Below are 14,038 nucleotides of genomic sequence, written 5' to 3'. Positions count from 1 at the left end.
TATCCATTGACTTCATTTTCACTAGTTGAAGGTGTACTCTCAACATGATCGTCAGAGGTTGACGACACCAGATTGTGCAAGTGGGGAGACCAGTCCCTTAAGATCCATGGGATGCAAGGACAATCTCGATGATAGTGGTCCCCTTTGCAGATGACACATGGAGATTTCGGTTTGGACGGTGCAGTGTGTGGATTTTTGCTAGACAATGTACGGTTGCCCCTTTTTGCCATTGGCTCCCTCTTCTTCTTCTCCTTCCCTTTCTTCTTCTTCTCAGTTACTTGGTTTTTAGTTTTATTAGCTTCACCAAGTGAAGAGGAAGAAGGAGAGGGAGAAATAAATGAAGTAGGAGGTTGGGGGGTAACTCTAGTATCATCTAGTTGCTGATTTGATTGCTCAGGAATCACAGTGCTTTGAACGATAGAGGTTGAGAAGAGCCATACTGGCAGGCCAATTGTCAGTCCTGGAAGGGACAATGTGGCCATATGAGGTGCACCAACATCTCCCCAAGAGGAGAAAGGACTAGGATTTACCCCAAGGGGAAATCCTTGATTGGTGGACTCCATTTTCTCAACCTAAGATCAATGAGGGAACAGTGACGTTATTCCAATTAAAATAAATTTTATGATGCTTTGACACAACTTTCTTTTTCAATTTTTAAGAGTCGAGAAAAAGCTAAAGATGACTCTAGTCGCCTTCGATTTTTAATGAGCCTGAAGTGACAAGTGCTCAGATGGACCTTTTCCTTTAAAGAGTCTGAAAAGGAACAAAAGAGACTACTCTGGAAATCTAGACAGAGGGATTACAAACCAATCGCAAAACTGCAGAATAATTTTTACGGTACAACAGTCAATCTTCCCGAATGCTGTGTTCAGTGCATTGCGATCGATAGGGTGGCAGACTCGGCTTCCTAAGGATAAAGTATATAGCCTAATGTGGTCTCCCAATATATACTCGACGGTACATGGGAGCACAAGTCCGTACTGGCGCTTGTCGTCTCAAAGAGGACGAATCACCCAACCTACGATGAAAGCGATAGTTATCGGGCTTTACGACGCTGGAATACGTCTCTAGCCTAGACTTCTAGATGTTGTGCGTTAGGTTCCAAAGCATTTTTTTGTTCATTGAATTTATTTTACAGTTGATCTTTCTTAAGAAGTTTTCCTTTAAGGTTCACCGCGTGATGTAGATATACAATTCCTAGATATGCAATCTAAGATGATAAACAGTGGTTTACTCTTCTTTTTGCAATGAAAATCCTAGCTACTAAGGAAAGAGAAGCGAAACTCTTTCAACATAGAGTAGAGAGCACACACTAGATGCACTGTCCTAAATCAAAATCAACAAGCAGTCTAAATGCAAATGCACATGCATGTATTTGTTTTTCGCTTTCTTAATGTGTGAATGACAAAAATAATGCTAAGTACAAATCTGAATTATCTTTTCTTTCAAAGAGACAGTACTGCGAATTTTCTTTTCAAAAACGAAAGGAGGACAAGGACGACACTTTGCGATTTTGAATTGAAAATTGCTTTCGACACTTGAAATACTATTAATTCAAATCAAATACAAGAGTAACATTGTAATCAGCCATCAAAAAGAGTAGGATTCTTTTCTTTGACTGAAAACGACACTTGCGACACTTTCAAATCAAAAGATGACAGTTCGATTAAGCTACTTTTTGTAGAGGAGAACTGTAAATGGCGAAAAATACATAAAAAGCATTCACAATTATTCGTACAATGGAGGCCGAATAATGCACAGGAAGGGAGTTTCAACAGTGGTATACTGATCGCAGACAGCAAAACTCCTGAATAAAGCTGAAGACAATGAAGAAAAAACCAAAATCTGGAGGCAGAAACAGTCTTATCTGATCATCGCACCTGTAACACAAGGAAACAGAGATGCATCCCACCTACTACACACGGGAGGTGCGATGGTCCAGGGACGAGATTTTAACTTGGTTTTTGGTCACAGTTTGTAGCTTAGTTCAGGGATTTGGGCTGAGCTAATGATAGTTAGTAAATACAAAGTATAGGGGCTGATCTAATGAGGTTACTTGAGCTACCACCAGGGCACTTAGGATGTTTGCAAGTCAGTTGTTCAGTTCATAAAAAAACCTGGAGATTGACTGAAGCAACGTTGATCTACTTTGCACTTGCATAGCAAATGCAGTTCGAAGACTAGCTGGCTTAACTTCAGGCTCCGTCTGTAGTTTATGAAGCAAACAAATAGAGACAAGCAACCAAACTATTCGATCCCCAGTGGAATCGCCATTTTGTTATCAGGAAAACTAGTGTCTATTCAGAGCTGCTAGTCCCACTAAGATGGGTAGCTATCTTAGAAACAAACAAACTAAAGTCACTTGTGTTTTCCTTTATGAGAGATAGATGAGAGAGAAGCAGAGAGTACCAACCTCAGTCTTTCTCTTGGCTCCTTTCTTGTTTCCTCCCTCCTTTGATAGAACTTCGCCACGCCTTCCTTACTTGTCCCGCTTCAAAGAACACCTGTAGAGTCAAAGCAGCATAGTACCATCAAAGCATGGATATCTATAACCATAAAAAATATAGGATCAGATGTATATTAACCATACAAATGCATATATCAATACAAGATTCAGAGATATACAAGAATATGGAGGAAAACTCAAATAGCTTTATTGATAGAAGTAGTAGAAGAGAGGATTACAACCCATTGGTCTGACCCAGTGCCATCCTCCCAGCATGAAAGCCCTCTTCACCTCATGAAAATCTTAGATCACCCAACAATACAATGTTGCACAGAGAAACCAACAACACTTACAAAATACAAAATTCCAGCCTCTGGATCTCTTGGATGAGGGATCCATATATAGATGTTTTCAGGAGAGTGAGTTAGCTTCCGGGATTTTGATTAGTGTCATTTCACTGATAGTCCTTAGTTCCACTTGGAGATTTCAGATCTCTTACTCATCCCTGGGTGAATTCAAAGAGGTAAGTGTCATATGAGCAGTTTCTAGAAGATTCTCTGAGTTTCCACCTAGCAAACTACTTCTGCCATTTGTCTGCTCTCGCTCATCGCACCCTACAGAAGGGTTTTCCGATATGCATCGCACCCCCCGTGTGTAATAGGTGAGATGCATTGCACCCTATGCATGGAGCAGTCTGTATGGTCCTGTTTTGACCAATTTTGAGTAGTTTTTCATGGATAACTTCTGGGAGATGATGTAATCAGCTGACCTTGTTCCTTTAGGGTATGAAACAACACTTTTAGGGATTTAGAAGCCCTTGGTTTATGGACATATGTGATTGGGGTTGCAGTGCCCAAATATGTCTATAACAAACACCAAAAGCAACACTATGGAAATATTGAAAGGCACAAAACAAGGCTAGTTGTCAAAGGATACAAGCAGCAACATGGAAGGGATTATGAGGAAATGTTCACACCAGTCGCGAGGATGGAGACGGTGCGTACAGTTGTGGCAATTGCCGCGCAACATAAATGGAAAGTGTATCAAATGGATGTAAAGTTAGCGTTCTTGAATGGAGTGCTAAAAGAGGAAGTGTATGTTGGGAAATTGCCTGGTTATGATGTAGAAGGCCAAGAAGACAAAGTGTATCAGTTGAGGAAAGCTCTTTACGGGCTGAAGCAAGCACCGCGTGCATGGTACAGAAAGATAGATGCCTACATGTTGGACAATGGTTTCGACAAATGTGACAGTGAGCCTACTCTCTACATCAAAGAGAATGATGGTAAGATTTTCATTGTTGTCTTATATGTAGATGATTTAAATTTTACAGGCAGTGATGATTTTCTCATTGCTAATTTCAAACAAGTCATGAAGAATGAATTTGAAATGACTGAATTGGGGTTCTTAAGGTATTTTTTGGGCATAGAAGTGAAGCAAACAAAAAGTGGCATTTTTATCTCTCAAGAAAAGTACGTGGTAGACATTTTGGAGAGGTTTAAGATGCAGAACAGCAAGCCCGCACCAACTCCAACTGTCATGGAGTTGAATTTGAGCAAAGAAGATTGCAACAAAAATGTTAATCCGACATTATACAAGAGCATGATAGGCAGCTTGATGTATTTGACCGCCACTAGACCGGATATAATGTATGCAGTGAGTTTGGTGTCGAGGTTCATGGAGACACCCAAGGAGACACATTGGCAAGCAGCGAAAAGAATTATAAGGTATGTCAATGGGACAAAACAATATGGCGTTTTGTACACTGCAACAGGTGATTTTAGGTTGGTTGGTTACACTGACAGTGATTGGGCAGGAAGTGTCGATGACAGAAAGAGCACTTCGGGTTATGTTTTTCATTTGGGATCTAGAGCCATTTCATGGGCTTCCAAAAAGAAATCAATAGTTTCATTGTCAACAACAGAAGTTGAATATGTCACTGCAACAGCAACAGCGTGTCAGGCAGTTTGGATGAGAAGGATGTTGAGGGATCTCCCTTCACGACGAAGAGGGAGCGACAACTATTTTTTGCGATAACACATCCGCAATTGCATTGTCAAAGAATTTGGTCTTTCACAAGAGGACCAAGCATATTGATGCTAAATATCATTTTATTAGAGAGATGATTAACAATGATGAAATTGTGTTGTAGCACTACAGGTCACAGGAATAGTTTGCTGATATTTTCACAAAGCCATTGGCACGTGAAAAAATTGTTTATCTCCGAGATTGTCTGGGAATTGTTAATGGTGGCAGTTTCGATTAAGGGGGAGTGTTGGAAATAATAATCCCAACCACTACCTTAAACACACTGGAAACCATCATGTTTTCCCAGTCAACCACTACATGGTTGTGATTTTGTTTGCAGGCAAAATGACAAAAGTCAGAACAGAAGTTCAAAGCGGACCATTCCGCAACACATCACAGAGGTTAAAGCATTTAATGAAGTTTATTAATTAGATATGGGAAAACATTCATTCCGTGACTGTTGCCCACACTCCACAACACCTGCCAGTTTAGAAAACCATTTTGCTAAGTAAAGTCGCCCATGTTGCGTATTAAATATTTTCTCTGTCATGTAATTAATGTCAAATTTGTATGTTAAGATAAATATGCAAGTAAAATTCATTTGTAATGTTGGGCATGTTGGGAAAGTTAGGGAGCGAGAGTTTGTGAGGTAGTGAGGAGAAAATTGTGGAGGAAATTTTGGTGGGCGCGTGAAAACCAGTTTTACGGAAGTTTACAGAAGTTTACTCCGCAACCTAGTGAAGCGTAAATCACAGTAAGTCTTTTGTGTTTTACTTGGAGCAGCAGCCTCCAATTTATCACGCCAATGTATTTTCCTATGTTTTATATTATAATCAAAAGTATGTTATGTTGCGATGTGGTCTTAAACCTTCACAAGTAAATTTCTGCAACCCTCATTTGTTTTACTCTATTTTGCCGTGACATATTTTCTGTGTTTAATGAAGTCCCTGTGTGGTTGCGATATCCTTGTTGTAACCTAAAGATTTACCTTTCCACAATAGAAGTTGACCTTGCCTACTCTGCCGCAACTGATTTATAGGAAGAATAGGGGCATTTATACCAGCGGAGCCATATGAGATGTGGTGACCACACCCTCCTCAATATAGCTTCTACATAACAATCTTCACTTGCAAGAATTCGCAAACCATGGTAACGATCTATATTGAACAGTGCCCGCTTGCAGTTTCCCAATAGCTCCTCACTACACCTTTTGTACCATGACATTTCTGAAGAGACATCGAATTGATAACGGAAACCATGTACACGATGAACCGTTGAAATCCCACGAACTTCAGTTGTGACCTATTCAATCATAAAAATAAAAGATAGATAATATCCAGGACACAGATCTTTGCGTTGAACAAAACAACTTTAAAAATTTCAAACCAAAGAGGAATGTTTGAATCACTTATAGACCACGATGACTCTTCAAATAACTTATCAATATTGTTATTGTTGGTCGCGTCGCAGCAAAGACGACGGGGCATTGATCTTTCCGTGGTATATCTTCCCATATCTCTAAAGTGATCATGCATTTTTATCCGATTTTCATTGGCCAGTTCGAGAAGACACTTGCTCTCTAAATTTGAAAGCCCCACCACTCCCCATATTCTTTTTGTTGTATCCATATCTTCTCCTATAGAAAACCAGGCCATATCTAAGAAAATTTGTTGGTTCTCTTGGTCGAGTGAATTATAACTAATTTTCAGCAATTCTTGTATGTCAGCGGGTGGTATCTTGTGAAGTTTATCCAATAACTCCTTCCAATATGTGTCATCTCTTCCACAAAGAAGAGCCCCAGTCACTTTCAATGACAACGACAATCCATCACAGGCCCAAACAAACCGTTCCGCCAGATCTATAAATGCTGGTGGTGGATGTGGCCGATTGAAGGCATAGGAGCATAACAACTCTTGGAAGTGTTCTCTATTCATCCCCGTGAGCTTATAAATTGATGAATCTGCTATTTCTGAGCATAGGAGAGCATGATTTTCTCGAGAGGTAACTAGTATCAAGCTATTGGAAGTAAGAACATCCCTAATTGGTAAGAATGCATCCAATTGATCGACCTTCTCTACATTATCTAAAACTATCACTGCATTACAACAAGCTAGGTAACGTTTAAGGATTATCACACCTTGGTCCACAATCTCAATTTTAATATTCGTGTGTGTCAAGTCCTTAATGAGCTTCATTTTCAAATCAACCAGATATTTTCTAGCTGCAATTTCACTAACATCAGATAAAAAAGAGGATCCATCATACTCAGAGCATCTACGGTTGAAGATCGATTTCACCAAAGTGGTTTTCCGAATATCGCCAACACCTACAATTCCCACAACATTGGCCTGGACGTCATGCTCCTGCCCCTACTGTGACAACATTGTACTTTTAAAGTCTTGTAGCTTATCATCTAAACCAGTTGGATATTTGGCCACAAATAGTGGTGTTTTTTGAACTTTTTTCAATACGTTTCGCACAACTTCATCCAGGAGCTCCTGCTCATTCCTAGATGAATAACCAATGAGAAACGCCTGGGTAAATATGAAGCTTTGATAAAGGAATAAGGATAACAATCACACATCTAACAACAACACATATGCACTATGATTTATTCTGAAAAACCACATGGTGGAAACATCAGAAAATCCCCAAAACTTGTGACATGGAAAATCCCCAAATTTGGTAACATGTAATAGGATATACTCAATACCGCAGGTCTGTCACTGATTCAAGGTACCTTCAAGGTCCTTCACTTAATCAAATTTAATTAATATCAAATATCAATCAAGCAAATAAAATGGACATGAAATAAGGGATATATCCCGGGGCTGTTAATGCGACATTCATCGTTTTGATCCGCAAAAAGGAGCAGCTGGAAACATTTATGGACTATAGGCCGATTTCTGTGTGTAATTCAATAAGTTGATTTCCAAACTGATTGCATGTAGAATTAAATCTATTTTGTCGAGGTTCATTTCCAAGGAAAAGTTTGGGTTTCTAGAGTGCATATAAATTCAAGACGTTGTTGGTATTGCTTAGGAACTGATGCATTCTATCAAGTCCTGGAAAATGAGAGTCTGAATGATTAAGGTAGACCTGTCTAAGGCCTATGACTGTATTGACTGGTATTTCCTAAAAATGGTTCTGATAAAATAAGGTATGTCAAAAATACTCATTATTTGGATCATGTTTTGCATTCAATCTACAAACTTCATGATCATTATCAACGGTTTGCCAAGGCGATTTTTTAATGCTCAAAGAGGGCTAAGTTAGGGATGTGCCCTCTCACCCTTTCTCTTCCTGATAGTTATTGATTATCTTAGCTGGAAGATGAGGGAGTCTAAAGGGAAAGGATATATTTCCGGGACCAAGGTGTCCAGACATCAGTGGTTCACCTATATGATGTTTATTGGCAGTCTTCTTTTCGGGGGAGACTTCAGTGACAAAATGGAATTCACAGGACCCTTTCAAATTTATTTCAACTATAGGTATAAATATGAATGGTGGTAAGTCTCTGTTGATAAATGATAATATAGATGAAGAAGTGGAAACAAAAATCAGAATTTTATTTGGGATCCCGGTTAAACATATTGACAAAGGGTTTAATTATCTTGGTTACAAAATTAAATCAAATGGATACTTCATTTAATATTGGGAGTGGATGATTAATAGGTTTGAGAGAAAACTGGAAGGTTGGAAACATAGGTAGTTATTCATGGGGGGCAGATTGATCATGTTGAAAGTGGTATTGCAGAACATTGTAGTATATTGGATGTATTTATATCTCTTGCCGAAGCAAATTATTCATAGGAAGAAGGCTATTATGGGTCGTTTTCTATGGGATGGGTATAGAAAAAGGGAAATTACCATTTGATAAAGTGGGAGGCAATAGGAGGCCCATAGAGGAAGGAGGGCGGGGCATTATAAATATATATAGTTTTAATAAAGCTCTTATTATTAAGAATATGTTGAGGGCTACTACAAGTCAAGGTATGTGGTCTCTCATCATGAAAGATAAATACATGTTTGATAATTGTTTTAAGTCTAGGATAACACTTAGGGCTAGGAATAAAACAAAAAACTCATATATTTGGTGATGCATGATGAATTTACTTCCTTGTATGATGAGTTTTATTTGATGGGAAATTGGAGACGGTGCCACGATTATGATCGGTTTGGATGCTATGGTGGGAATGATCTGAGGTCATACCTTATCGGCTTAGCTTTTGAATTTCATTCACAGTAAGGGCATTCATACATTACACCAGATTTCTATAGCATAATACGATAACATTGATGGTAATTCTTGGAGAGGGGCGATAGATTTAGGCTTGACGGTCATGCACAAATAGGAATAGGAGGAATATGTATCTAAGCTTAGAGACGCATGTATATTTCTATAAGATCAACACCATAAAATGTGTTGAAATGGGAAATTATATAAAAAAGTGCAAAATTTTTACATTACAAATTGGAATTTATTATTTTTAAAAAATAATTTAATTTACTTTTCTTTAATTTAATTAGTTGTTAAATTAAACATTTTATTAGTAATTACCTAATTTAATAAACCTTTACCATCCTAATAATTTACTTATAATCATTCATAAAATCTTATTCTATTACAATTTTTAATAACTATCAATCCTTGAAAAAAAAAATTGATGATTCACCACAAACCTAACAACGTGAAGTGTTTAATGCCTTTATACCATAATAAAAACTCAATCATCATAAATAATTAATTCATTTTAATATAATGCACCATGGCATCTTATCCAAGAGTAATAAGTCATGCAATCAAATAAGTCAATAAATCCTATTAAATTGCCCAAAAATTGACAAATTAATTAAACAATATGCCCCTATAGGGAGAAGAGCAACTATTTTATACGAAAAAATGACTATTCTACACCTAAAAAATAGTCTCACGTTTAATCATCACCGTGATTTGAATAAAATTAATAATAACAGCAACAAGCTTATATCAGAAAGTTGGGTAGGTTCCAAATGACATCAACAAGATTATATCAATATATGAGGAGATGGGTCCGAATAAAAGGAACAAAGGAGTGAGGATTATCCAACACAAAGATATACAAGATTATATCAATATATGAGGAGATGGATCCGAGTAAGAGGAACAAAGGAGTGAGGATTATTAAACACAAAGATATATGGGGTAGCTATTCTGTGCGTTTCTTTGGGGAGCATGTAAAGGGAGGAGGTGTGAATGTGGAGCTGTTATAGTCATCAATGCCATTTTTGGTGAGGAGGAGGACAACTAAAGAGTAAGGCATAATGTATTCAAAGTGGTGAAATAGTTGTGAAGATGCAAAAAAATATCAATGGTTGTGAAGATGTAAAAAAAATATCATAGATTGGGTGAAGAAGAACACAGGTTTCAGTCCCTCTATTCTCAAAAATTGAATATGCAGCATTCTGCTCCTTGTGAGTACCTTTCAAGCGGTTAACTTCAATCTAATTGAGAGAGAACAAAATTGGATAGCTGCTTTGTTGTCCCAAAAAAAATGATGAAACCAACAGATAAATTTTACTTTCACTGCTTATGAACAAGGACACTTGATTAACGCTGGTAGTATAAACTACTCATAGAAGCAAAAGGGAGAAATCTAGGATAGCTAGAAGCATTGAAAGATTTATGTCAAAAAATTAAGACTCATTTTTTTTTGTTTTTTTTTTTTGTGAAGTTTTATTACCAGGAAAATGTAATAGAATAATCATAAAGGGAAAATAAATTGATACCAAATAGATTGATGTAGGAAGTTTCATAAGAAGATGGAAGAGAAACATGAATTTGTACTATTTTTATATATTAATATGAATAAAAAATAAATAAAACGAACACGAAATAGTTAAAATTTCTTCCCCATTAAAGGCCTTCAATTCGCAACCTTTCAGATTTGCGACATGAGAAAGAGCATCTCTCCGGCCTTGAATGATAGTGGAGTCATGGCGTGGCTTCTCTCCATTAGTTTGAGGGTCACTGCTTGTCTTCTGCTTGAGTTTTTTCAGGGCTTCAGCATATACTCCTTTATTGTCATTCCACCTGACCTCTGAAGGCTCGACATTAAAAAATATTGGAACAATGGGAGCCCCCGACTTGACCATAAGAACTAGTTCATTAAGGCACCATGTCGATTCCCCATAAGTCGGAGAGAAAATTGCAACGTGGACAGAAGCCACTCGAATAGCAACTTCGATTTGAGACTTGATGTTGTGTCTGGCCTACAGTTCAGGCCGATCAAGAAACGGCCACAATCCATGTTCACGAAGGCGCTTGTCGAGATGGCTAACGAAGGTGTGTTGATATGATTGATGAAAACATCATATCGGGGACAAGAGCTAGAGGTAGAAGACGATGAAGCATGGGTCTACAAGACCAAGAGTGCTGCAAATGGGAAAATCACCAGACGGAAAGCAAGGCTAGTAGCCAAAGGCTTCCAACAAGTGCATGACATTGATTATGACGAGACCTTTGCTCCAGTAGCAAAGATGGATTCCATATGCCTTACACTTGCCATTGCGGTTGCCCAGGGGTGGGAAGTACATCAGATGGATGTGAATAATTCCTTTCTTCACGGAGACCTATTTGAGAAGATCTACAGGGAGCAGCCACATAGTTTCATTCAGGATTCATCTTTGGTTTTCAGATTGAAGAAATCTCTCTATGGCCTTAAGCAGGCCCCAAGAGCTTGGTATGAAAAGATGGATTCTTTTCTCTTATCACAAAACTTTGAAAGATGTAAATCTGATCCAAATGTTTACATGCTCAAGACACATGATTCTCTTCTTATCTTAGTTTTGTATGTGGATGATCTCCTAGTCACCGGTAGCTTGGCTTCAACCATTGCTACAGTGAAGAGGGCCTTGCATGATAGGTTCTTGATGATGGACATGGGTCCATTACACTTCTTTCTTGGTCTTGAGATCATCCAGGATGCCACAGGCATCAAACTCTCTCAGGCTGAGTATGCACGGGATCTCCTCGAGAGATTTCGCATCACTGGCTGCAAGCCAACACTAACTCCTTTTCTGTCTGGGGTCCGCCTCGAGGATGGAGGTGACACTCCATTAGTTGACAGCACTCTCTATCGACAGCTAGTGGGGAGCTTATTGTACCTCACCCACTCTAGACCAAATCTCTCATATGCAGTAGGGGAAGTTTCCATATACATGCAGGAGCGCATGAGCTACACTGGAATGCTGCCAAGCGCATCCTCCAATATGTGCAGGGCACCATCACCTTCGGGATTCACTATGTAGCAGGCACTGCATTGAATCTCCTTGGCTTCACAGATTCTGATTGGGTGGGAGACAACATTAATCGCAAGTCCACCTCTGGATATTCACTTAGTCTAGGATCTGGCCCTATCTGTTGGTCGAGCAAGAAGCAGGCTACTATTTCTCTCTCTTCAGCTGAGGCCAAGTACAGAGGAGTAGTCAACATCACCATTCAGGCTCTGTGGCTACAAAACTTCCTCACTGAGTTGGGCATCCAGTTCCACCAGCCCATTGTCATCTGGTGTGACAACCAGAGCACTCTCAAATTTTGCAGGGATCTAGTACAGTGGCAGCAGACGAAGCACATAGAGATCCATATGCACTACATCAGATACTTAGTACATGATCAGGTCATTGATTTGCAGTTCTGTCCTTCAGCAGAACAGACTGCAGACATCTTCACCAAGACATTCACTGAGCAGAAGTTTCGCTCTTTGCGCAATCGTCTTGGTGTGAAGGACACAGTTGCTTAGCAACTATCTTTTCTTCCTCTTTTCTTTTGATTACATTGTATTTTGAGGGGGGGGTTTTCCCATGAGGTTTTCCCTCTTTCCTCAATTTTAGTACAAGTTGCACTGTATTTTGGGTGACCTTTGGCCTTAGTTTCCAGGGCCCATTTTCTATTTTTCCTCATAGTGGTGTTCAGGGGGGGTGTTGGAACTACTACACACCTACATGCGGACTCTTAGTTAGAGCATGGGACTACATGCAAGATTCCTTCTACATGATTTACTCATTCTTTAACTCCGCAACTGGTTAGTTCTTCTGCATGATTTACTCCTTGATTTGCTCCTTCTTTAACTCTGCAACTGGTTAGTTCTTCTGCATGATTTACTCCCTGATTTGCTCCTTCTTTCACTCTGCAACTGGCTAGTTCTCTCCAGAACCTGTTCTAGGTGTTGAGTCTTCTCATTGATGACCACTATGGCGCATTACCTTGGGATCTTCACCCAGTAATGCTATATCATGAGCATTGTAACTTATTTTCTAATGAATCATTCTTTTCTTCTTTCGATTTTCTTTTAGTTTTTTTGCTCTGCAAAGCTGTGTGTTCAACCTTTACTAGCTAGATTCATCTGTGCAGGTTTTCTAACACATTTACAACTATTCTGTGCGTTTCTTTGAGGGAGCATGTAAAGGGAGGAGGTGTGAATGTGGAGCTGTTATAGTCATCAATTCCATTTTTGGTGAGGAGGAGGACAACTAAAGAGTAAGGCATAGTTTATTCAAAGTGGTGAAATGGTTGTGAAGATGAAAAGAAATATCAATGGTTGTCGGTGAAGAAGAACACAGGTTTCAGTCCCTCTATTCTCAAAAATTGAATATGCAGCATTCTGGTCCTTGTGAGTACCTTTCAAGCGGTTAAATTCAATCTAATTGAGAGAGAACAAAATTGGATAGCTGCTCTGTTGTCCAAAAAAAATGATGAAACCAACAGATAAATTTTACTTTTACTGCTTATGGACAAGGACACTTGATTAACGTTGGTAGTATAAACTACTCATAGAAGCAAAAGGGAGAAATCTAGGATAGCTAGAAGCATTGACATATTTATGTCAAAACATTAAGACTCGTTTTTTTTTGTTGTTTTTTTATGAAGTTTTATTACCAGGAAAATGTAATAGAATAATCATAAAGGGAAAATAAATTGATACCAAATAGATTGATGTAGAAGTTTCATAAGAAGATGGAAGAGAAACGTGAATTTGTACTATTTTTATATATTAATACGAATAAAAAATAAATAAAACAGACACGAAATAGTTAAAATTTCTTACCCATTAAAGGCCTTCAATTCACAACCTTTCAGATTTGCGACATGAGAAAGAGCGGCTCTCCAGCCTTGAATGATAGCGGAGTCATGGCGTGGCTTCTCTCCATTAGTTTGAGGGTCGCTGCTTGTCTTTTGCTCGAGTTTTTTCAGGGCTTCAGCATATACTTCTTTTTTGTCATTCCACTTTACCTCCGAAGGCTCGACATTAAAAAATATTGGAACAATGGGAGCCCCCGACTTGACCATAAGAACTAGTTCATTGAGGCACCATGTCGATTCCCCATAAGTCGGAGAGAAAATTGCAACGTGGACAGAAGCCACTCGAATAGCGGCTTCGATTTAAGACTTGATGTTGTGTCCGGCCTACAGTTCAGGCCTGTCAAGAAACGGCCACAATCCATGTTCACGAAGGTGCTTGTCGAGATGGCTAACGAAGGTGTTTTTAACATCGGGCCCCTGATGATTGATGAAAACATCATATCGGG

The 14,038-nt window shown here is 38.8% G+C and overlaps 1 protein-coding gene across 1 annotated transcript; it reads right to left on the bottom strand.

Annotated features, from left to right (window-relative positions):
* Window positions 1-5,485: 5,485 nt before the first annotated feature.
* Window positions 5,486-13,799, bottom strand: LOC149266092 (disease resistance protein RPV1-like). Its single transcript, XM_089407153.1, has 4 exons — window positions 13,558-13,799; window positions 6,943-7,021; window positions 5,842-6,840; window positions 5,486-5,773 (listed from the first exon to the last, which is right to left on the bottom strand). The coding sequence occupies exons 1-4, from the start codon at window positions 13,797-13,799 to the stop codon at window positions 5,486-5,488; spliced, it is 1,608 nt and encodes a 535-aa protein (XP_089263279.1).
* Window positions 13,800-14,038: the final 239 nt, after the last annotated feature.

Source organism: Pinus tabuliformis, chromosome 6 (genome assembly GCF_031772625.1).
Source record: "Pinus tabuliformis cultivar Carrire ecotype Pingquan chromosome 6, CPIR1, whole genome shotgun sequence".
NCBI classification, from domain to species: domain Eukaryota; kingdom Viridiplantae; phylum Streptophyta; class Pinopsida; order Pinales; family Pinaceae; genus Pinus; species Pinus tabuliformis.
This window is presented reverse-complemented; position numbering and strand designations above follow the sequence as displayed.

Bases quoted from the DNA above. Each gene is read 5' to 3' on its own strand.
- LOC149266092 (XM_089407153.1), bottom strand. From the start codon at position 13,799: ATGGTCAAGTCGGGGGCTCCCATTGTTCCAATATTTTTTAATGTCGAG. The intron at 7,022-13,557 runs GTAAGAAATTTT...CCTTTATCAAAG, and splicing joins GAATTGAAGGCCTTTAATGG to CTTCATATTTACCCAGGCGT. The intron at 6,841-6,942 runs GTATTGAAAAAA...TTGTCACAGTAG, and splicing joins TGGATGAAGTTGTGCGAAAC to GGGCAGGAGCATGACGTCCA.